We start from the raw sequence: 26,277 nt of genomic DNA, 5'->3' as shown, positions 1-26,277 counted from the left end.
CTCAGCCCTTGTTAGTCATTGTCCTCACCCTTCCAACCCGTCCCTGTTACCATTACAGCATTATACAGCCTTCATTCCCTCAATGCACCCAGTCTTTTTACTTCTCCCCATTTCCATCCCCCATCCCCCTTCCACCTCGCCCTACCCTCCCGACAGCACCTAGCTGCCCTGCCCTCTCTCCATCTCATCCCTGAGCGCTCCCCAACAGTACTTCACTCTTCACTGTCGTCCATCCCTACCCTACCATCCCTGCCCCTCCCCACCTCAGCCTCCTCCTTAACCCTATCCAGTTGCCACTCCCATCATGCACTGCTGCTGCTGCTGGCAGAGTGGATTCAGCTGCCAGAGACTGCAGTCACGTGTGTGTGTGTGTGTGTGTGTGTGTGTGTGTGCACGCGCGCGCGCCCGCGGGCGCGCATGGGCATGTGTCTGTTGCCTATTTTTGACAAAGGCTTTGTATCCGAAAGCTTGTTTCTGCAAGTCTTTTTGTTTTGCTTATCTACGAATTAACATCTCCACTGTATGGTGAGTAGCAACTTTCTTTTTCATAATATTGTTACATCCATCCTGGATTTTCCATTGTTTGATTTCTCCTCTTTTCATTGTGCTTGTGGAAGTCAATGTGTACAAATTGAGAATAATGAGGAAATTCCCAACAGGAGGGATCTAAATGTAGACACTGAAGTCAAATTAGAACATTTTTACCCTCATGTAACTGATGGTCCGAACTAGGTGGTCTGACCACTCCTGAGCGTACTTCAGCACAACATGCATGGCCACAGACAGATGAGCAATGGCCATCCCGTGGGTGTACACTAATGTAGTCATATTGCCCTTCCATTACGCTGGCAAATGCAATGAAATGCTGGAAATGGAGAGGACAGAGCTGGTACACTACACTGCAAGTCCAAGCACTTGCCATTACACAGCTGAAGTTGCAATGTACATCTTATTAGGCAGGCAGTGGCCTGCCAGCAAATACATTAACAGCAGACTGCTGACAGAAACCACCAATGGTGTTGCTGTTTCCAGTAATGCCACTGCGCTGCCCGGTATCCGGGGACGGTGACACCGACCAGTCGGTAACCGTATTGTGACCTCTCGCTGCAGTAGCTGGATGGATTCCACTGTCACTACAGCACCGTATGGTACACACAACATATGGCTTTTCCTACTGTGTAACAACAGCTAAGCCTGGGACTACACAAGCAAAATATCAAATAATCTGCTGTGCCCCTAAAATAATCGTTTCATGTAAACAAAGCAAAGGTACAGCAGTCTCTGTGGTCAGTTTCTCAGCAAAAGCTTCACTTTTCATGTAAAAAAAAAAAATTAAAAACTACTCAACTGTTTTGAGATTCTCGTGTGTTGCCTACTACGCAGCATTTCTCATTCAATTTTGAGGAAATATTTGGTACAGAAAATCTGATTCTTTTATTTCTTATAATCTTACATTGCAGCCTGATAATGAACAGGCTGTCTTTTCAATATTCCTCATAGTTGCACATGTTTTGAAAAGTTTACAGGGAAAAATATAGTTGCTGACCACTTTACATATGGTGCAATGGTGCATTTTAGGTCATACATTGCTGTGTATGAAATGTAGGTAACATACTGAAATAATTTTTATAGCTGGAATGACAACCATATGAATTTCCAGCCACCAGTAAATAGGTGAATATACTGTCCAGTCACAGCATTAGACTGCCTGTCAAAAGCCTGAATAACCACCTTTTTGCAGTGCAGACCACTATGAGATGTGCAGTAAGAGTGTCCTAGATTTTAGATTTTAAGTCTGTGCTGCAAATATCATAATGACCAGAAGAATTGTCACCTATTATTGACATAACCTCATTGTACAAGGGATAGTCATAGTTTCAATGATCATCTCAAGAGAGAAAGAAGTTATATATTTAATTTTTTGTTTGTTTGCAGGTGCATGCCTGCAGCCCTGGTATACAATGAAATTCCTGTACCACAGTATACTGGGTGATGTGGTGTGGTGGTTAGCACACAGGGCCCACATTTCAAGAGGACAAGTGTTCAAATCCATATCCAATCATCCTGGTTTAGGTTTTCTGTGGCTTCCCTAAATCGCTCCTGGTAAATTCGAGTATGGTTCCTTTAAAATGGTGTGACCAGTTTCCTTCCTCATCCTTGAAACAGTCAGAGCTTGTGTTCTATCTCTAATGACCTTGATTATGTTGGGACACCAATCCCTACTCTTCCTTCCCTTTACTGTATCACAATACAGTAACACACTTCTACAGGAAGCAAAACAAAATGACACAGCCTATCTGCACTTCATCAGTCAGCAACACCTTATTGTCATGTTGCCTCTAGCAGCATGCTATAACTGAGTACCACTACTAAGTTGTATTTTTGAAACTGATGTACATGGGTAGTGCTAGTACTGCTTGTGAAGTGATGCTAATGCATCTGTATTCAGGTGTTTACTGACAGGTACAATTTTTGCTGCAACTGTGAGGAAATAATGAGTGAAATTGGTGCCCAGTTACCTCAGTTTGTCAGCATTTCTGTCAGAGTTGTTACAAGGGAACTTAATTTCATCCAATGACTATACTAATGTGTTTCTTGTTTAATAATGGTTCAGATTGTTTTTATCTTCCCAATGTTCTTCAAATAAATTATCTCTAATCCCTAAGATTGGCTCATGTATTACATTAATGTTATGCATTATTTTTCTTTTACATTCTAAACTTGTTGAAAGTTACAAAGGGATTGCCTCTCAAAAAGCATGGTTAGATTCACTGGCCACATTTCTCAGCTGCAACTGTAAATTAATAACTTTAAATGTTCACTTGCTATAATTTTATACTATTTTGTTAATACTTTCACATTTGTGTTCGATATTTTGTCTTTCTGTTTTATACGTGCCACATTTTGCTTAATTCAGCAATTTGATACTTAAATAAATATATAAGAATCCTAACATAAAAATGTGATATGTTTTGTTATCAGAATTATGTTTACTACCACCCTTACATCTAAATCACTGATGCTGTTTGTATCTAAGAACAACTCAACTTATCAATAGGTGTTTCAGCCAATATTGACTGCTTCCTCATTAGAAATAAGCTAAAGCCAGGCACCAACTACTCTGTCTGACAGATTATCAATGTGAAAAGTGTCAAAACAATGAGTCTTCAGTCCACTAAATATCATAGTCTTTCTGTCTACCTGATGAAACTTACAATATTTTCTGTCAGTGCCTTGTAAATTTTCAGTACTATCTGCTTGTGTGTTTCTAGATTCACTGTTTGGCAAAGCATTCAAAGATCTGGTCTACCTAACATTCACTAACCCATTTGACCTGGGAGTTATTCTGGGGCTTCTATATATAACCACTCCTACATTTATTTTAGTTGTGATACAATATCATGATATTAATATGTATCCATTTATTTGTTCCATTTCAGTGACTTCCAGACATTTTGATGGGTGTAACACACTTTCTAAAATTCCAGTTCCCCACTTCCACTTTAATTTCTAGTGCAAGTATGATAAATTCACCCTTTTTATGAAAAAATATAAAACAATATGCATTTATTCTGCCACCCCAAAACAGATATTGAAGACAGATAAGACATAACAGAAGACCTTCAAAATTGTGCTTGTGCTCTTTAGTTTCCCAAACATAAAATTTAATCTGCTGTTTCCACTACATTTCAATTTCTCAGGAAGACTGGATGTTATTCTATTTAAGCTTCTGAAGTAGGCAGTAACATGATTCCTGAACTGTGAAATTAATCTGCATGTCAAATTGAGGAACTGAATCTGACATGAGTACTGAACTGTAACATTAACCTGCATGTCAAACTGAGGGACTGAATCTGTGCATTGTGCGGTGACTGACTGACAGCACAAGGTAGCAACTGATGCAGAACTTTCCACATATCACAGTTGAAACCATAAATAGATGTGGCTGCCCTCACACACAACTCTTGCAGCCATGAAGTGGAGTCTGTGGTTAACTGCTACTATAGCTCTTGTGCTGCAGCTGTCAATAAGTGAAGTATGTATTATTTATGGTATGGTCTTATATTAATTTTTGCATTTATATTTTGTTATTACTAGTTGATCTGCTGCTAAAATCTCTCAGAATGCGTATTTTATATCTTTGCCACAAGATAACAGCTTACTGACTGCTAACATAAGAGTACATATCTCAGCAGGTGCATTTAACATAATCCTTGATTTGTATATATTTTACTTAGTTCCTGATAGCAATTATCGCCAAAGTAGACATGTAATGAGGTTAAGCCTTGAACATGTTAGCAATCTCCTTCTTACCTTCTCTTCTTTGCAGGAAACAGTGTAAAGGGCTTGAGATTTTAATAATTTGACACTTAAAGCTAATTAAATTCAGTGGATTATGTTTCTATGATTCAAAGATGTGTTAAAAGTAAGCTAAGGGTCCTGATGGTGATAAGGTCATCAGAGATGGATAGCTATCATGACACAGAAGAAAAGAATATTTTAAATTGTTGCTTAAATAGTGCCAATGCTAATCTATATCAATACACAGCTATCCCAGTTCATGGCTCATGGAGCCATTGTTTATGGTTCATGGTTCCAGTTGCAGGTTGCCTGTCCAATTGCTTCCAAGAGTAGCAAAAATTTGATTTTTAATATTTCATATGATTATTGACCAACTTTAAGAATTTAAAATGCTATCATAAATTACTCATTACGAAGTCCAGTCTTATGTTACAGGTTTAACACAATTTGACTGTTATCACCTACAGCATTTCTGCATCATTTTTACTATTTATATCCACTGTAGATGTGAATACAAAGCTTTCAGTCAGCACATAGGGCAAAAAATGGCTCATTTATGGCAGTGCAAGTTTGTGGGGGTGGTTCAAACATAGTGGAATTCCATGGGAGATTGTGCGTTATAGCATATTCTAGAATAGCCATACCCAATGGCCCAGTGTGGTCCCTTGGGGGTGGTACAGTTGGCAGAGTGTTAGAGGCAGATGGCTCGGTGGTACAACACAAATTTGGAGGGTCCAGGATAGTGTGAGTGGTTCCTCATATCTGATGTTTCATACTCTAATCACGTATCTTCATGCTGATGGGTGAGTTAGCAACAACACAGTTCCTCATTTCTGATGTTTCATACTCTAATCACATATCTGCATGCTGATGAGTGAGTTAGCAACAACACATGCTAAACTAGTGAGTGGGCAGTGGAGGCTGCACAGGGCTATGGCTGGTAACTCAGTGGGTGGTTTAGTGGATGTCAGGACCCTGTGTGGAAGGCTGTGACAACAAGACACTGTTTATGTATGCATTCATCATCAGAGCTGATTTTTCTGGTGGTTATGAGCTCACAATCATCCATGACATATACAATATTGCATTACCTGTGTTATACTGATTACGATGCAAAGTTCCTTTAGACATGCATGCATATCCAAAGGAACAGGTACTGCAGCAACTACCGCCATTATGAAATACATTAAATGTATTCACAGTTGCGAATAAGGATAACCATCTGCTGTGGAATGGAATGATGGCAATGAAAATATGCCCAAGACTGGGTCTTGAACCCAGATTCCCCCCTTGTCATGAGCATTCGCCTAATCATTTGGCTATCCATGCATGGCTCATGGCCAGAACCAAACTTCAATATGTTGTCAACCATGTATCTGTGACCTGTACTCATACATCCATTATGTATATTCCCATACAGGTCAGACTGGACATGCATGCATGTCCAAAGAAACAGGCACTGCAGTGACTACAGCTGTTATGAAGTACATTAAATGATTTTTCTGATGATTATGAGCTTACAAACATCCATGATGCTCGTTTGGCCTATGACTAACCCTTGGATCCAACCTCGGTGTCGGCTGAAAGTCTGCTTCGGGACAAAGGCACCCTATGCATATGTTAATCTGTACTTGTACTACGAACACTGAGTGGGACGCAGGAGATCTGGCAGGGTTCAATATCTGTGCCCATATAATACACTGCAGGTCTGGTCCTATCAAAGGGGAGGACCTATACACACTGAAGAAGCTGTGTAGAGCTTCCTCAGCTGATCTTGTGTACAAGTCCTCACACATTAGAGTTTTGAACATTCTGACCATATGCTTTGCCTCTGAGATTGAGGCCAGGTGGAAGCAGTGGTTGTCAGGTATTCAGTGCCATTAAAGCAACAGAAGACCTTGAATTCTGTCAGAGTAAACTTGGAGCCATTGCCACACACCAGTGCTTAGGGTCCTCAATCAATTGCAAATACCACAGAGAGAGCAAGGATGGTAGCATGGGTTGTCAATGACTGGCACAAAAGGAAAGATTGTCTACCAAAAGAAATGATATAACTCCCTGAAACAGCATGACAAAATTAACATGTTTCTCTACCAGGTGTTGTCCAGGCATGCCTTGGAGGAAGGAAGAACAACAGGAGCATCACACAAGTTCAATTGCTGTTTCAGTACTGAGCCAGCATAAGTGCCACTGACTAATCCATATTATCCCCCAATGTGTGGCATGAAATAGTTGGATGATACAAGGCCAAACCAAAGGCAGAATGACAACCTCACATTCCGTCATCTGAGACTAATCTTAAGATGCTATCTGTTGCATTCACTGTTGCATTCAGTATGTGGCACATGTCAAAGGAATTACAAAATGCCAGGCTGCATATTCTGGTAACCACTTGAGCCACTCTGACTGCTCTACTAGTAAAAATTTGTGCTGAAAAAGATTGTGGGCTGATACTGTGGCTACAACACACACTGTCAGCAGGAATTCACTCAGGATTTGTTGCAGTTGATTGTCAAGAGCAAAATAAACAGTTTCCTCACTACTGAAATCAACATCTGGGCCAATGGGAAGGTAGAACTGGGTGCCTGCATTAGCATGTTGGCTGATTGGGCAGAACTGGACTTTGTAGTTATGAGCACCCCACCACTGCATACACTGCACTGTTTTTTGCACAGGCTTGAACCTATGCCCAAAAACTGATAGAATGAACAGTAATCAGGGATATGACAGGAACAATCATTTGAATCAAAAACCTTCATATGGAAGTAATCCTATACTGAAAGTTTTCTGAGACAGAATACATTTAATGTATAATGTTATTTATTTTCTATATATTCAATACATCTTCAAGTTGTAATGTAGCAGAATGAGACAATCTAAAATGCAGGAAACAATACTGTATATTTTGGAGATTATGATGCTATATCAGGCTTTACACGAAGTCACATACAGGATTCCATGGAATCACTATGCATACCGAAATTTGTGTAAAACAAGAGCCATTTTATGTGTAAAATGTGGGGTTAAGTTCTTGTTTACTCTCATATTACATTTAAAATAATAATGTTTCTTTGTAAAAATAAAAGGAAAATCCAGGATGGAATGTAAGAATATTTTGAAAAGGAAGGTTCCTACTCACCCTGTTTGTGGAGATGCTGAGCCACAGATAGGAACAACAAAAAGACTGTCACAAATATAGCTTTTGGCCAGTAAGGCCTTCATCAAAATTAGATGACACACACACACACACACACACACACACACACACACATACATATACATGCTCACGCAAATGCAAATCTCACACTCACAACTGCAGTCTCAGGCAACTGTGGCCTCAGTACCTAGTACCTAATATGGGTATAAAGGATGGAAATGACCCACCATGGTTTAATAATGAAATATGGAAGATGCTGAGGAAGTAGAGGCTGTCACACTCTTGATTCAAAAGAAAATGCACAAATTACAACACACAAAAGTTAGTAGAGATTTGTGTACCTGTGAAAAGATCTTTATGTGAAGTACGCAACAACTATCACTGTCTCACCTTATTAAAAGATCTGGCAGAGAACCCAAGAAAATTCTAGTCCTACGTAAAATCACTAATCAGATCTAAGGCTTCCATTCAGTCCCTCGTTGATCACTCTGGGGTGACCATTGAAGACAGCAAAATGAAAGCTGAAGTTTAAAATTTCACATTCAGTAAATCATTCATGCAGGAGAATCGTATACAAATATTATGTCTTTTGACCATAGTGCAGACTCCCATATGGATGACATAGTAACAAGCATCCCTGGCACAGAGAAACTACTGAAAGACATGCAAGTAAATAAATCACCAGGTCCAGATGGAATCCCAATTCTGCAACACAAAGAGTAGTCTGTAGCATTGGACCCTTACATAGCCTGCATTTATCATGAATGTCTCATAAAGCACAAAGTCCCAAGTGACTGGAATATTTGTGCAGGTAACTCCAGTATATAAGAAGGGAAAGAGAATAGATCTGCAACATTATGGGCCAATATCCCTAACTCCAGCTCACTGCAGAATTCCTGAACATGCTCGCAGTTCAAATATAATAAACTTTGTTGATACTCAGAAGCTTGTGTCCATGAATTAGTTTGGTTTTAGAAAGCATCACTTGTGCAAAACTCAGCTTGGCCTTTTCTCACTTGATACACCATGAATTATGGATAAAGAGCAACAGGCAGATTCCACATTTCTAGATTTCTGGGGTCAGGGATTTTCTCTGCCTCGTGATGGCTGGGTGTTGTGTGCTGTCCTTAGGCTAGTTGGGTTTAAGTAGTTCTAAGTTCTAGGGGACTGATGACCATAGATGTTAAGTCCCATAGTGCTCAGAGCCATTTGAACCATCTAGATTTCTGGAAAGCATTTGATGTGGTGTCCCACTGCATGCTGTTAATGAAGATGTGAGCATAGGGTATACGTTCACAGATACATGAGTGCTTGAAAACTTCTTAAGTAATAGAATCCAGAATACGAGGGGTGTTTGAAAAGTCCGTGCAAAATCCAAGAGATGGCACCACCAGTGCATATCGAGCTCATGTTTAGTTAGTAGCATCTTTGGAAAGAATGCACACCAAGTTTCACCCATATTGGTCTATTTCTTTGTCTTTGGGATTCGTGTGAATCGAGGAAGTTGAGCGATTGTCAAAAAATGGACGAAAAAAGGATTTCGTATGGTGATTAAACACTACTTTATGAAAGGCAAAACGCCTCAGGAGACTAAAGAGAAGCTTGATAAACATTACGGTGACTCTGCACCTTCAATTAGAGCAGTTTATAAACGCTTTCAAAATTTTTGGTGTGGCCATATAGGCACAAGTGATGCTGAATGTTCTGGACACCCTGTGGAGGTAATGACTTCAGAAATCATTGATAAAATCCATGACATGGCGATGGATGACAGATGAGTTAAGGTGTGTGAGGTTGCTAGTGCTGTGGGCATCTTGAATGAATGGGTACATAATATTTTGCCTAAACATTTGGACATGAGAAAGCTATCCGCAAGAAGGGTTCCGTGGTTGCTCACGCTTGACCAAAAATGGAATTGTGTGAAGTGTTGCAATGATGGTTTGAGGATGTTCAGGAAGAATCTGCAGGACTTTTAGCATTGTTTAGTCACTGTGGATGAAACATGGATACATTACTATACTCCTGAGATCAAAGAACAATCTAAACAATGGGTTACCAAGGGAGATTCTGCACCAAAACAGGCAAAGACCATTCCTTTAGCCGGAAAGGTTATGATGACTGTCTTTTGGGATTCACAAAGGATAATCCTTATCGACTATCTGGAAAAGGGTAAAACTATTACAGGTGCATATTATTCATTGTTAGTGGACCATCTGAAAACCAAGTTGCAAGAAAAACACCAGCGATTGGACTGCAAAAATGTCCTTTTCCACCAAGACAATGCACCAGCACACACCTCAGCAGTTGAGGTCACAAAATTAATGGAAATAGGTTTCCAACTCATTTCACATCCCCCCTATTCTCCAGACTTGACTCTCTCGGACTACTATTTGTTCCTCAATTTGAAGAAATGGCTGCCGGGACAAAGATTTTATTGAAACGAGGAGGTGATTGCAGCAACTAATAACTATTTTGCAGACTTGCACAATTCCTTTTATTCAGAAGGAATCAACAAATTAGAACAGCATTGGACAAAGTGTATAAGTCTAAAAGGAGACTATGTCAAAAAATAAAAAAAAATGTTTGCCCCAAACATATAAGTAGTTTTTATTTTTGCACAGACTTTTCAAACACCCCTCGTATGGTCCCTGACAGCAAATCTTCATCAGAGACAACAGGACCATCATGAGTGCCCCAGCAAAGTGTGATAGGACAGCTGGTGTTGACTATATAAGGAAATGACTTGGCAGGGAGGATGAGCAGCAATCTGCGGTTGTTTGCTGATGATGCTGTGGTGTGTAGTAAGGTGTCAAAGTTGAGTGACTGTCCGAAGATACAAGACAACTTGGACAAAATTTATAATTAGTGTAATGAATGTCAGCTAGCTCTAAATGTGGAAAAATGTAAGTTAGTGCAGATGAGTAGGAAGAACAAACCTGTAATGTTAGGTTGCTGTATTACCAGTGCCGTGCTTGACACCATCAAGTCATTTAAATATCTGGGCATAACATTGCAAAGCAATATGAAATGTAAGGAGCATTGAGAACTGTGGTAGGGAAGGGGTTATGGTTAACTTTGGTTTATTGGGAGGATTTTAGGAAACAATGGTTCACCTATGAAGGAGACCGCATATATGATGCCAGTGCGACCTATTGTTGAGTACTGCTTGAGTGTTGGAGCCATACCAGGGTATATTGAAGGACAACATCAAAGCAATTCAGAGGCAGACTGCTAGATTTGTTACCAGTTGGTTCAAACAAAACGTAAATGTTATGGAAATGTTTCAGGAATTCAAATGGGAACACCTGGAGGGAAGTCAACACTCATTTCAAGAAACACTATCGAGAAAATTTAGAGGACAAGTATTTTAAGCTGATGGCCAAATGATTCTGCTAGCGGCCAACATACATTGTGCGTAAGGACAATACAATACAGGAAATCAGGGTTTTTATGGTGGCATACACACAATCGTTTTTCCCTCGCTCTATATGTGATTGGAACAGGAAAGGAAATGACTAGTAGTGGTACAGAGTACACTCCACCATGCACAGCATGGTGGCTTGCAGAGTATCTATGTAGATGGAGATGGAGATATTATCTTTTTAGTGAAATGCATTTTAATGCAAAATTTATAAACTTAAAAATGTAACACTGAAACACACAATAACTCACTGAAATTATTATTTCATTATCAATGAACTTGCATCCTGCTCTTATCACAACCCTTTAGTGCTCTAAGGTTCTGAGAGTGGTAGATAATAAAGGGTTTTAATTCATGATCCATTGCAGCTTCTCCTCCATAGAGAAGGGTGTATTGGTCCTTGGCAACCTTAGATCCACATGCTGTTTTTTCTCCAACAGAAATAAATTTACAGCTAGGCATTAATTTCTAAAATAATCCCATTTCATAGAGGTTGAAAACTGGCTTTGCAACATAGCGTTTTTCTGTCACGGTTCCTTCAGTCCTCTTTCTTTAGTTCCTTAGCTCTAACTTCATTTGCTTCAGCTGCCTCTCCTGCCATTTTAATGTTGTGAAAGCTAAAATGATGCCTGAAGTGATCAAATCAACCTGAGCTGGCTCTTGGCTTTACCTTGAATAGCAGCTCCAGAGAGGGGCATGTGCTGTTGGTTATGGTGCTCAATCCAACAGTTCAGCGTTCTTTCTCGTTCTTTTCATCACCTACATGCAAGATCTCAAGACCTGGTCACTTTAGCCATACTTAAGTCAGTTGAACAGTAAACAGTTCTTCAAAATGATTCTAAATTGTCACAAACAGCTCTCACAGCAGAAAGTCAACAATATGCGCACCATTCTCATAGTGATACAAAGTTCTCACTCTGTTTCCAATTAATACAAACTTCATGCATACTCCTTTCCCTCAACAGGCACATTTCCTGTCAAGGGTAACTTCACAGCCCTAATGACCTTAACTAATGATTCATACCTTGATAAACAGGACTGAAGATGTGCATTGAGATGCACTAAAACATTACTGCTTTTGTGTACTGTTAACAGATGGCAACACTGGCATTAAAACAAAAATCACATAAAAGCAAAAACACAGACAATGAATCCACCAATAACGGGGTCAACCAGTACATGCAAACCTTTTAACTGTATTATCATTCACTTATTGTATCAATCAAACCTAATTAATTTCTAAAGAAATTAAGTGCATACCAAATAATCATGTTAAATTTATGCAAGGATTGTACTGCAAATTCAAAGTATGTTAAACCAAATGTAAATATACACTGAGAAAATTCTTTGTAAGAACAATATACAAAGGAGCAGTGGTAATAATGATAGAACTCAATGTGAAGACATCAGATTCATGTTAGTATCAAAAGTCATACCATAATTATGAAGTAATTAATGGAGGCAATCAATGAATTTTTGTCAGTGAGTATTTCATGAACTTTTATACAAAACTGAACTTATTTCAACTTACTGATTGTATCAGGCCAGTTGTCACCATTTGTTAAGTTAAATTCTGTAATCAGTTTTTTGAAAGCATGTAAATTTCAGTTGTAAGTAAAATTATATTCTGTTTAAACAATATGTAGGAATACTTTGAAATTGTTGGAAGTTGTACAAGCACCAGTGGCAGTAGCCATGGGAGGACAGTCAGATCAGTTTTAGCCCAGTATTATATCAAGTTATTATTGGGTCAGTCTTGAAGACAGTATTGTTTTATGTCAATCCTGGATGGGATTTTGATGTTTAGTTGATAGATTAATTCTAGCATGTCGTGTACATCATTTTCATATTAATGTATTGCAAAAACTGTCTTGATAGACTGAATGTGGTTACCAGGGTTGTTTCATACAGGAAAGATTGTTTATTTGCTGGAGACACTGCTCAATCAACAAAAAGCAGACACAAAAGTTAAGTGTTCAAGATTATTCCAGAAGCATCAAAACATTATAAGGTTTACATATGTACAATGGTTAGTAAACATTACAACATGTATCTTACAAAGTATCAATTGAGAAATACATATTTTTGCACAGTCGCCTCTAAGCATTATTGTACACATCACATTACAGCTGATATACAGTTCACAATAAATTTTCAAATATTCTACCATCAGCTTCAGTGCATTTGTGCACTCTTAAGAAGACATGTGTTGCTTGTCTGGGTGCCTCTGTACATTTTCTGATATGAGAAGCACCATCCATGATGTGATAAAGCAGTTCAGATCACATATTCACCTTGCCTTTGTACACCTCAGACTTCATCCAACACCGAAACAAAAATCTAATGGTGTAAAGTCTGGCAATCTCGGTAGTCAGTTCATTTTACTACTGCAACCAATCCAGCAATTAGGGTAAGTGTGGTTAAGATGTTCCCTCATACATCTGGTGAAATGAGAAGAGGCTCCATCATGCTGGAAGTACATTGCAGTTTGTATGGCCAAAGAAATGTTCTCAAGTTGTTCAACAAACAGATTTTTCAAAACATGCAAGTAATTCTGTCCCATCTTTTGCTCTTCTGGAATTACTGTGCTTAACATGTTGCCAATCATGCCACACTAAATGCCGATTGAAAAATGAACTTGGAAATTGGTTTTCACTGTAGCGTGCACATTATTATCTGTGTTGTTGGTTTCATTCCATGAAAATGTGGCTTCATCAGTCAATAGTATTAATGGAAGAAAATGAGAATTGTCATTTAATCAGTAACAAAATTCAAGTTGTGTGGAATTGTCATCAATGTGAAGTTAGTGGACATGCTGTATGTGAAATGGTACAAGTTTTCCGTATATGATTTTCACCATAGAGGTGTTCATGGGACCCTGGTACATGCTGAAAGCTGCCATGTGCTGGACATAGGGCTATGCAGCACCATTTCAACAATGTTTTGCTGTTCCTGTACAGGTTGTTGAACTACACTTTCAGAAAAAAAAAAAAAAAAAAAAAGCAGGGGACTTGGAAGAATACCTATTTTACACAATGTGCTGAAGGCTCTGGTAAATCCTCTACGATCAAGAATTCAATGTGCTGGGAAGCACCAACAGTACATTTTGATGGCAGCAGGAGCAATACCATCACAGAAGTCATAATAATACACCACATCTGCATATTCTTTATTAGTGTAGGAGTGTGTGGCATTTTATCCGGCATGGGTACAAACATAGCTAACTGATGTTTCTCACTGATGTACTCTCTGTTCCTTGCACTATTTCACTCACAACACACCACAGATGACTGTATATTCAGTGAGCTAGCTCAGGGGCAGAAAGACATTCCAAGAAAATAGGTTAAAACCAATGAGGTAGGCTGCACTAGAATAAAATGTCAAAGAGGTAAGATGAGTAAGACATACACATAGTGACTGATAAACACGAAATAGATGAGAATTTTGCTTCAAAATGCGAAATTACTTAGTAGATGCTGTTTCATTGCTTATTATATCCAATGAGCTATTTAACATGGCAAATTTGGTGGTGAGTGTTTTGATCTGTACATGCATCGAATATGACTAGAAGTTGGGCCTGTACTACATCGTTAACAGTATTCTGATAACTTCAACAAGAATTGCACAGTAGCTGTCTCAGAATGATTTGTGTTGTGCATTGCTAATTGTTTTCTTTTCTTCTTTTGAAATAAATGAAGTAACTAATCCTGGTCCATTACAGATTTCAATTATGACCCTTGTAACACCAGAATGGATTGGCAATACCTGTGACAATGTGTCAGTTCTGTTGTAGACTGTTACCCAGCAAAAAGGAGGTGAGGTTTGTTTCCCCGCACCATTCCTTCCCCTGTGGTGATCAAAATTATAGTCTGTTTATGCTCGCAGCCATCAACAGCTATAGACTATAGTGCCCACCCTCTCCACTATAGCAACTGAACAACACAATCTGCAAAGCTTTTCAATGGTGCCAAAATTCTTCCCCTAACATTAAAACCAAGTTTCCATACGTTCGATTCTATTTCTGCACTAAGTGCCTTGTTGGCTATACAGGGTGACAATTATTTAACTATATGACATAAAATCATCATAACTTCTGAATGGTTTGTGTTAGAATATTCAAACTCCATGGTTGGCCATGGGGCATGATTGGGATTAGTACGAGCATGCATGGTTTGGTTTAGCGACAAAACTCACTTTCATTTGGATGGGTTTGTCAATAAGCAAAATTGGCACATCTGTAGATCTGAGAATTTGCATTTTATGATCGAGAAGTCTCTTCACCCTCAACAGGTGACTGTGTGGTGTGCAGTGTCCAGTCACGAAATAATTAGTGCAATATTCCTTGATTGCACAGTGTCTACCAAATGGTACATGAAGGTATTGGAAGATGATTTTATCCCATTATCCAAAGTGATCCTGATTTTGATGATATGTGGTTCATGCAAGATGGAGCTCAACCCCATCAAAGCAGGAGAATGTTAGATGTCCTAGAAAAGCACTTTGGGGACCGCATTCTGGCTCTGGAATATCCAGAGGCCTTTGGCATGGGCCTCAATTGGCCACCATATTCACCAGATCTGAACACATGTGACTCCTTTTTGTGGGGCTATATTAAAGACAAGGTGTACAGCAGTAACCCCAAAACCGTTTCTGAGCTGAAAACAGCCATTCAGGTCATCGACAGCATAGATGTTCCGACACTTCAGCAGGTCAGGCAGAATTTTGCTATTCATCTGTGCCACATCATTGTCAATGATGGCAGGCATATTGAACATGTCATAAACTACATCTGAATATCTTTAGTTATGTTTACATGTTGAATAACGTGTGTGCATGACATAGTCTGTAACTAATTTATGTTGTTTTTCTTCCTACAGTATAATACAAGGGTTGTTTTTTAAGTAAGGGCCGTTTTTATTTTAAAAAAAGATACAAATACTTTTCTAAAAAAACTTTTATTTTCTGATTCTACACACTTTTACCTCTTTTTCTACATAGTTGCCTTGTTTATTTAAGCACTTGACATACCGTACAACTAAGTTTTTAATTCTCTCTTCAAAGAATTTGGCCGCCTGCTCCAACAGCCAAGAGTTCACGGCCGCTTTCACTTCATCGTCGTCATTGAAACGCTGCCCACCAAGATGGCGTTTCAGGTACCGGAAAAGGTGAAAATTGCTAGGAGCAAGGTTGGGGCTGTATGGTGGATGGTCCAAAACTTCCCAGCCAAAAGAATCAATCAAATCCTGAGTCTTTTGAGAGGTGTGAGGCCTAGCGTTATCATGCAGGAGCAAAACTCCGTTTGGCAGCATGCCGCACCTTTTGTTTTGAATTGCTCTGCGGAGATTCTTTAGAGTTGCACAGTAGGCATCTGAGTTGATTGTCATTCCTCATCGCATAAAGTCCATTAGCAAAACACCGCGTTGGTCCCAGAACACAGTTGCCATAATCTTGCGCTTTGACAGCGTCTGTTTGGCTTTGACCTTGACGGGTGAGGAGTGTCGCCATTCCATTGATTGTCGCTTGCTTTCGGGAGTGATATGGGATACCCATGTTTCATCTCCAGTGACAATTTGACTCAACATGTCATCCCCTTCTTCCTTGTAATGAATCAAAAAGTCCAATGAAGCGGCAAATCTCTTCCCTTTGTGGTCCTCTGTGAGGAGTCTGGGTACCCACCGAGAACACAGTTTCTTAAAGTTTAGGTTTCCAGACACAATTTTGTACAAAACCAATCTTGAAACTTGTGGAAATTCTAAAGAAAGAGTGGAAATTGTGAATCTTCTGTCCTCACGAATCTTTGTTTCGACTGCAGCCACCAAATCATCAGTGATCACAGAGGGCCGGGCTGAGCGTTCTTCGTCATGGACGTTTTGATGGCCATTTTTAAACTCTCTAACCCATTGACGCACTTTACCTTCACTCATTGCGTTCAAGCCATAAACTTCTATTAACTGATGATGAATTTCTGCAGCTGATAGGCTTCTCGCGCTCAAAAAACGTATCACTGACCATATCTCACATGCGGCGGGCGATTCAATAATCGTAAACATTATAAAGTAGCACAGCTATGTGTACACATCAGCTACAGAGCTGCAACTTGCATCAGTGTGAATGGGAAGGATGCCGGCAAGTGGCGCGGTGGCTTGTTGCGGCGTCCGCGTGAACTACGGGACTATACACGCGAACGGCCCTTACTTAAAAAACAACCCTCATAATTGTCACCCTGTTGTTATAACTTCAAGTTGAACAAATATATTTCAAGGAAGATGCAATACTTGAAAGTCACAGATCAAGTAAACAGGGTAAGACATGTGTAGTCTTTAACAGTCAAATCATAACTGAGTCTGAGGCTAGCGGCCGCTGGCTGGCTGGCCGCTCAGGTGGCGCAGCTGCTGCACGGCTGGCAGACAGCGCTGCATGTAGAGGACACACGTAACTGCGAGCGGCACTTTGAAAGACCGGCGAGTCACAACACTTTTCCCCCTTTTGAAGTTTTTGCACAGGTCTTGATGGAGGTGGCCTGTAGATTGCTAACGTCCATAGGTGTTGTTTGACTGGCCGTAAAGTCTTGAGGAGGAGGCTTTCTGTACGGATGGAAGTGTCCCCGATGATAACAGGTCGAGATGACAGGAGACGTGGGGGTCGAATCTGCTGCCCCGTGCACTAATCTGCCCATTGCGGCAAGTCCGGTTATTATAATAGGAGACGTGGGCGATGTTTCTGCATCCATAGGAGAAGGAGGTGAGTAGAGTTGCTCCAACAGATGATGGTCATCTGGTTCCTGCATGGGAATGTCTCCTGGTGGCGTCAGTTCTTGTGCTGGCACCGATATGATGGTCAGAGGACTGCGTTGTGAGTAATGAGAGATTCCAGTATCCCGAGCGTCAGGTAGAGCCAAAGGTGGTGTAGCGGCATCCGGAACAGGTGTTGCCAGCATACGAGGCCGAAGCTGGTCCGAATGACGCACTGCAACACCCGTGTCCATCTGGATTTCATACAGGCGTTGGCCACGGTATCGTAAGATGCGGCCAGGACTCCATTTCGGCTGCCTGCCATATCCCGTACCCATACAAGGTCGTCAATGGTGAACCGGCCAAGCGAAGGCACCCATGGCCGTGAGGTGGGAGGCCGCAGAAGATGAAGTAGCATGCGGGGCTGTTGGCCATGTATGAGCTCAGCCGGGCTGTGGTCTCCCATGGGGGTGAAACGGTAAGAAGCCAGAAATTGGAGAAGCGCATCATCAGCAGCAGAAGAAGTCAGGAGTTTCCTCGTCTGAGCCTTAAATGTGCGGATCAGTCGTTCAGCCTCACTGTTTGACTGTCGATGGAACAGAGGGGCCGTGACATGCATGACGCCGTGACGGGCACAAAAATTCGCAAAATCGGAAGAGGCAAATTGTGGACCATTATAAGTAACAAGTGTAGAAGGAAGGCCTTCCAAAGAGAAAATGTGAGCTAGAGCATTGGTGGTTGATGCGGTGGTAGGCAATGTGCAGCAGACAATGAAAGGAAAGTTAGAGTAGGTGTCAATAACGAGAAGCCAATAAGTACCTAAAAAAGGTCCCATGAAGCCAGCATGAATACACTCCCAGGGCTTCTCAGGCAAAGGCCATGGTGACGAAGATGACTTTGGGGTGCGGCCTGTGATGCACAGGGGCCACAGGCAGCGTCCATGTGTGCGATTTCAGAGTCAATGCTGGGCCAGTACACATGACGGTGCGCCAGAGATTTTGTTCGAGAGATACCCCAGTGCCCTTGGTGAATGAGGTGCAAGAACGAAGCATGCAAAGACACAGGTACCACAAAATACAGTGAAGCATTTTCAGTGGAAAGGAGGATAACACCATCCCTAGCCGTGAGGCTGTAACACAATGCGTAGTAGTTCTGCAACGGATCAGAAGTCTTAGTGGACGGACCATCTGGCCAACCCTTCTGAATACAGCGTAAAACCCGGGAGAGGGTAGGGTCAGAACCTGTAGCAGCTGCCAGTCGGTCCCCAGTGATGGGAAACCTGTCCACAACCCGCTGCTCAGCAACATCCAGGTGGAAACACAAAAGTTCGTCCCTATCGAATGCCAGATCAGGACCCATGGGAAGGCGAGACAGTGCATCAGCATTCGCATGTTGAGCCGTTTGCCTGAAATTAATCTCATAATTGAAACAAGACAAGTAAAGAGCCCAACACTGGAGGCAGTGTGCAGCCTTGTCGGGAAGTGATGTTGATGGATGAAACAAGGAAACAAGTGGTTTGTGGTCCGTAACAAGATTAAATTTAGATCCATAGAGAAAAACACAAAAAAAAGCATAAATAATGGCCAAAGCTTCTTTTTCAATTTGAGAATACTTTTGTTGGACATCCGTGAGCGTTTTGGAGGCATAAGCAACGGGTTGTTCAGAACTGTCATAAAAATGGTGTGCAAGGGCTGCACCAACCCTGTATTGAGAGGAATCCATGGCAAGAACAAGATGTTGGCCAGGTTGATAAGTCGCCAGGCACGGGGCCTGTTTCAGCATAGTCTTCAATTTCTGGAAAGCCACATCACGTGACACGGACCAGTGAAAAGGCACACTTTTATGCAACAGGCGATGCAACGGCTGAGCCACCATAGCAGTAGATGGTAAAAACTTGTGATAGTATGCTATTTTCCCCAAGAAGCCCTGCAGTTCCTTAGCAGATGTAGGGTGAGGAAGAGCATCGATTGCAGCAACAGCTTGCTGAAGTGGACGAATAGCTTCCCGAGAGAGTTGAAACCCCAAGTACGTGATAGATGCCTGAAAAAATTTTGATTTCTAAAGATTACACTTAAGGACGGCAGTCTGTAAGACATGAAAAGATTTTGAAGATGTTCGTCAGTGGTAGAGCCAGTGACAACAAAGTCGTCCTGGTAATTTATACACCCAGGGACAGTGAGCAATAATTGTTCCAAGAATCGCTGAAAGAGAGCAGTGGCGCTGGCAACCCCAAATGGCAATCATTGGTATTGATAGAGGCCAAAAGGTGTGTTAAGGACCAGAAACTGCTGGGAAGCAGTGTCGAGAGGAAGTTGATGATAAGCTTCTGACCGGTCAAGTTTAGAAAATACTGGCCTCCAGCAAGTTTAGAGAACAATTCTTCAGGTCGAGGCATAGGGTAAGTGTCGATAAGGCATTGAGCATTTACAGTGGCTTTGAAATTGCCACAGAGTCAAATATCACCGTTTGGCTTAGCAACAACAATGACAAGAGAGGACCACTCACTGGAAGTGACAGGAAGCAAGACCCCTGAAGCAGTGAGACAATCCAGCTCCCGTTTGACCTGATCACAAAGGGCCACAGGAATGGGCAGAACCCAAAATACTTAGGCCGAGTAGTGGGTTTGAGTGTGATATGAGCTTCAAAGTTGTTTGCACAGACTAACATTGTGGACAATCTTCTCATGAATGTTTCAGAAAACACTGCAGCGGACATGAAGGAAGTTGCTGTGGGTTTTGCTGTAGTTTCTTAGAGGTTTGTTTACGGCCAGGCCGAGGCTGCGCTTGGGAGCATACTGCGGCCACATCGGCCAGTGGGGACATGCCACACGCTTTGTCAACATCGCACAGAAGTTGTATTTCCATGACATCACCCCATGCTTCCATTTGAGCTCCAGCGGTGCGAGAAATTTCAAAAGACTGAGCGATGGATAGGACTTCATCTAGAGTCGGATTTTCCAACTGAAGGGCAGTTGCCTAACTTCTTTGTCAGGCACCGATCGGATAGTAGCATCCCGTACCATGGAATCGGCATAGGATTCTTTGTGAACTTCAGTAACAATTTACCACTTTCTACTGAGGCCGTGAAGTTCAGCGGCCCAAGCGCAATAGGATTGATTTGGTTGTTTTTGACATGATAAAAGGCAACACGAGAGGCTACCACATGTATTTGCTTTTGAAAATAGAAGGACAGATGTGAGCACATTTCAGCAAAGGACAAAGATGCAGGGTCTTTCAAAGGAGCCAATTGCGACAACGACCGATACATTTGAGGTGAAATCCATGAAAAGAACAGAGACTTACATGTTTGTTCGTCCGCGACATTAAATGCCAAGAAGTGCTGTCAAAGACGTTTTTCGTAATCGGACCAGTCTTCCACCGTCTTGTCGCAAGAAGGAAAAGGAGGTAGAGACAACAACAAGAGACATCCCGCATTTGATGCCGTGATGAAATCACAAATCACATTTGTGAGAAGCGTTTACTGTTCTATGAGACCTTGCAATAGTTGCTCTAAAGTAGCCATGGAAACATGTGGGTCAATGATGGAAAAGAAAAATCCCATCCTCATCGCCAATTGTTATAACTTCAAGTTGAACAAATATATTTCAAGGAAGACGCAATACATGAAAGTCACAGATCAAGTAAACAGAGTAAGATGTGTGATGTGTGTACACTTTAACAGTCAAATCATAACTGAGTCCAAGTCTAGTGGCCGCTGGCTGGCTGGCCGCATGTAGAGGACGCGCCTAACTGCGCTGCGGCACTTTGAAAGAATAATAATAATGATAATAATAATAATAACAAATAATAATAATAACAAATTTTATATATATATATATATATATATATATATATATATATATATATATATATATATATATATATATATATATATATATATATATAAAAATAAATGGTCTTTAAATATGTCTGCTTGTGTTTGCATATGTGTGGATGGATATGTGTGTGTGTGTGTGCGAGTGTATACCCGTCCTTTTTTCCCCCTAAGGTAAGTCTTTCCACTCCCGGGATTGGAATGACTCCTTACCCTCTCCCTTTAAACCCACTTCCTTTCGTCTTTCCCTCTCCTTCCCTCTTTCCTGATGAGGCAACAGTTTGTTGCGAAAGCTTGAATTTTGTGTGTATGTATGTGTCTGTTTGTGTTTCTATCGACCTGCCAGCACTTTCGTATGGTAAGTCACATCATCTTTGTTTTTAAATATATTTTTCCCACATGGAATGTTTCCCCAAGAGACTTAACGTCTGAGAAAGTAAAGAAATAGTAATAATAAACCCCGTGGAGGCCCAGGAAAAGAATAGGCCTCTGGTATGTTTTGCCAGTCATAAAAGGCGACGAAAAGAACAAACCACTAATAGGGCTAACCCCGCTTTTAGTGTGATTAGTTGGTTCATGGCAGAACTAATGAAGCCTCAGACAAGCGCTGTCATGGTTGGGGACGACGCTTGAACCCTATGCCCGTCCACAATGGTAACGACACTGCTAGCCACAAGGAAAATGATTTAAATCCAAATGGAGGTGTTTTGCAGGATATGCTTCCTCCAACCACTCTAGAAGGAAAACAAAGACAGAGGATGAGATGGTCAGATGAAGTTAACCGACACCTCATGTTCTGTTATTACCAAGCAACAAACTTAGGAACCAACACAACTGGATACAAATCACAAGTATACACAACATTTATTGCCAGATACCCAGAATTAAAATTTTTAACAGAACAATGACTAGCTGATCAGATCCATGCAATAATAAAAAATAACAGGATACCCCAGTCACAATTAGAAAACATCAAACAACAAGTACAACAAATACTGGAACAAAACAATGTGCAATCAGAAGAAGAAGAAAATACAGTAATGGACTCAAACATCCCAGAGCAAACAAAAAAAGAACAACACGCATCAATTAAACAATCAGAGAAAAACGAAATCTTAAGACAGCCACCAGAACAAGCACAAATAGAACATGAAGTGACACACATGTTAGATATAGAAGAAAAATTTCAGCTGACATATATAGAATACAAAGACACAAATACAGACATTAGACCATTCTTGCATAGACCACCAAATAACCCACAAGTCAAAACAACAATAATAACTATCAACATAATCATACACAACAAAATAAATGAAAACACAACCATGGAAGAGTTACAACTACTGGTTTATATAGGAGCACTCACTACACTAAATATACACACTAGGCAGAGATCAGAACCAACCAACACACAGAAGAAACCCACAAAACCAGCATGGCATCACAGGCTACAGATCAGAATAGAAAAACTGAGTAATACATCGGACAGTTAACACAATTTATAAGAAATGAAATATCAGACAAAAAACGAAAAAGGTTAGGTAAAATCTCACAACAAGAAGCAATAGAGCAATTAGATGAAAAGAAGCAGAAATTACAAGCATTGGCCAAATGACTTAGAAGATACAAAAAAAGTAAAAATAGAAGGAAACAAAACCAAAAATTCAACACAAACCAAAAGAAATTTTACCAGACAATAGATAACACACACATTAAAATAGACAATTCACCAAACATAACAGACATGGAACACTTCTGGAGCAACATATGGTCAAACCCGGTACAACATAACAGTCATGCACAGTGGATACAAGCAGAAACAGACACATACAAGATGATATCACAAATGCCTGAAGTGATAATTTTGCAACGTCAAGTCACCCGAGCAATTAATTCTACGCACAATTGGAAAGCCCCTGGAAAAGATAAAATAGCAATTTTCTGGCTAAAGAAGTTCACCTCAACACATTCACATCTAACTAAATTATTTAACAGTTACATTGCAGACCCATTCACAGTCCCTGATACACTTACACAAGGAATAACTTATCTGAAACCTAAAGATCAAGCAAACACAGAAAACCCTGCAAAATATTGCCCCATAACATGCCTACCAACAATATACAAAATATTAACTTCAGTCATTACACAGATATTAATGACACATACAACACAGAACAAAATTATAAATGAAGAACAAAAAGGCTGCTGCAGAGGAGCACGAGGATGTAAAGAGCAACTGATAATAGATGCAGAGGTGACATATCAAGCTAAAACTAAGCAAAGGTTGCTACACTACACATACATTGATTACCAAAAAGCTTTTGATAGTGTACCTCACTCACGGTTACTACAAATATTGGAAATATACAAAGTAGATCCTAAATTGATACAGTTCCTAAACATAGTAATGAAAAATTGGAAAACCACACTTAATATCCAAACAAATTCAAATAATATCATATCGCAGCCAATGCAAAAACAGATGCCTAGAAATATCTAGGATACAGACAAAAAATAGGAATAGATAATACAAATATTAAAGAAGAACTAAAAGGAAAATATAGACAAAGACTAACAAAAATACTGAAAACAGAATTGACAGCAAGAAACAAGACAAAAGTTGTAAATACTTATGCTATACCAATATTGACCTACTCATTTGGAATAGTGAAATGGAGTAACACAGAACTAGAAGCACTCAATACACTTACACGATCACAATGCCACAAATATAGAATACATCACATACATTCAGAAACAGAATGATTCACATTAAGCAGAATGGAAGGAGGAAGGGGATTTATCGACATAAAAAACCTACATTATGGACAGGTAGACAATTTAAGAAAATTCTTTATAGAACGAGCAGAAACTAGCAAAATACACAAAGCAATCACTCATATAAATACATTGGCTACACCATTGCAATTTCATAACCACTTCTACAACCCTTTATATCACATAACATCAACAGATACGAAGAAAGTAAATTGGAAAAAGAAAACACTAAATGGCAAGCACCTGTAACATCTAACACAGCCACACATCAATCAAGATGCATCCAACACATGGCTAATAAAAGGCAATATATACAGTGAGATGGAAGGACTCATCATTGCAATACAGGATCAAACAATAAACACCAGATATTACAGCAAGCATATTATTCAAGATCTCAATACCACAACAGATAAATGCAGACTTTGCAAACAACAAATAGAAACAGTAGATCACATCACAAGCAGATGTGCAATAATAGCAAATACAGAATACACCAGAAGACATGACAATGTAGCAAAAATAATACAACATAAACTAATAAAACAACACGTTCCCACATACAAGTATGCACCACAAAATGTACTGGAGAATGATGAATACAAATTATACTGGGACAGAACCATTATAACATAAAACAACACCACATAACAAACCTGACATCATACTCACCAATAAAAAGAAGAAATTAACACAACTAATCGAAATATCCATACCCAATACAACAAATATACAGAAGAAAACAGGAGAAAAAATTGAAAAATACATACAACTGGCTGAGGAAGTCAAGGACATGTGGCATCAGGATAAAGTTGACATTATACCAATTATACTATCTAGGGACTGATGACCTTAGCAGTTAAGTCCCATAACATTTCACACACATTTATACAATTATACTATAAACTGTAGGAGTCATACCACACAATATCCACCAGCACATCAACGCAATACAGCTACATCCAAACGTATATATCAACTACAGAGATCTGTAATTATTGACACATGTTCAATTACCCGAAAGGTCCTAAATGCAATGTAACATATACCATACAGTTAAAAGGAAAACACGCTTGATCAAGGTCCATGTTACTTTCCATTTTTAACCAGACATAACGTCTGAGAAAGGAAAGAAATAATAATAATATGCATAACTTATGTGATAATAGAAAGAAATGTTTTTCTGGATTTTTGTTGTTTTGTGCATAATTAAGTGCAATTTAGGTCAATAATAAACTATTGTGTAAGCTTTCACAGCTCTCTATTTTGCACTTTTATGTAAGTGGGAGTGTTTTTTTTATTATTATTATTATTTTTATACAAGAACCCTAACAGATGTATTAGTCCACGAATTTACTTCTGGGCTAAAAATCAGGTATTCTTATGCTGCACCCACAAAACAACTTGTGCTAACTGCACAGTTTCTTGGTAAATGTTCTCTTGTAGTCATGGTTATTTGATTTCATCACTGTCTCAGTCAAAGCATGTGTTCTAGGAGGCCTTAGTTCCTTTGTGGCTAATTTTTGCTGCTAATTTACTTTTCTGTTCCCAAAATGAGATTTTCACTCTGCAACAGATTATGCACTGATATGAAACTTCCTGGCAAATTAAAGCTGTGTACCAAACTGAGGCTCAAAATTGGGATCTTGCCTTTTGGAGGCAAGTACTCTACCAACCAAGCTAACCAAGCCATTATGTTATGTTTAACATCACTCAAAGAAAAGTAATCAATAAATCCAGAAGGTGTCGAAAGTTTGGATGTTCACATGTTCTTGTGCTCTTACACAGCAGCTGCCACTGTAAAAATGTGTTGAAGTTTCTGCAAAAGCAAACATTTGTCTTCACATATGTAACATGATAACCTTTTAAATTTGTGTGTCTAGTCATATACAAACAAAGAAAATAGATGCAAATTTTGGCAAAAATAGATGTGAATTCTACAAATAAGTAAATGTGAATTTTTCACAAATAGATGCTACATTTTCCAGTCCCTACATGTAAGTGTATGCCACTAGCCCCCCCTCTCTCCACACAAGAAAGCACATTAA

The 26,277-nt window shown here is 39.9% G+C and overlaps 1 protein-coding gene across 1 annotated transcript in view; it reads left to right on the top strand.

Moving 5' to 3' along the window:
- The first annotated feature begins 3,915 nt into the window (after positions 1-3,915).
- LOC124545359 (odorant-binding protein 59a) overlaps positions 3,916-26,277 on the top strand; it is a 178,155-nt gene continuing 155,793 nt past the window's right edge. The window contains exon 1 of the mRNA XM_047124264.1: positions 3,916-4,036. Within this exon, the coding sequence (XP_046980220.1) occupies positions 3,941-4,036 (96 nt within the window). The 5' untranslated portion in view covers positions 3,916-3,940. The remainder of the gene's footprint in view (positions 4,037-26,277) is intronic.

This window comes from Schistocerca americana, chromosome 8 (assembly GCF_021461395.2).
Source record: "Schistocerca americana isolate TAMUIC-IGC-003095 chromosome 8, iqSchAmer2.1, whole genome shotgun sequence".
NCBI lineage: Eukaryota > Metazoa > Arthropoda > Insecta > Orthoptera > Acrididae > Schistocerca > Schistocerca americana.
Note: the sequence above shows the minus strand (reverse complement) of the source record. Positions and strands in the feature narration are given on the sequence as shown.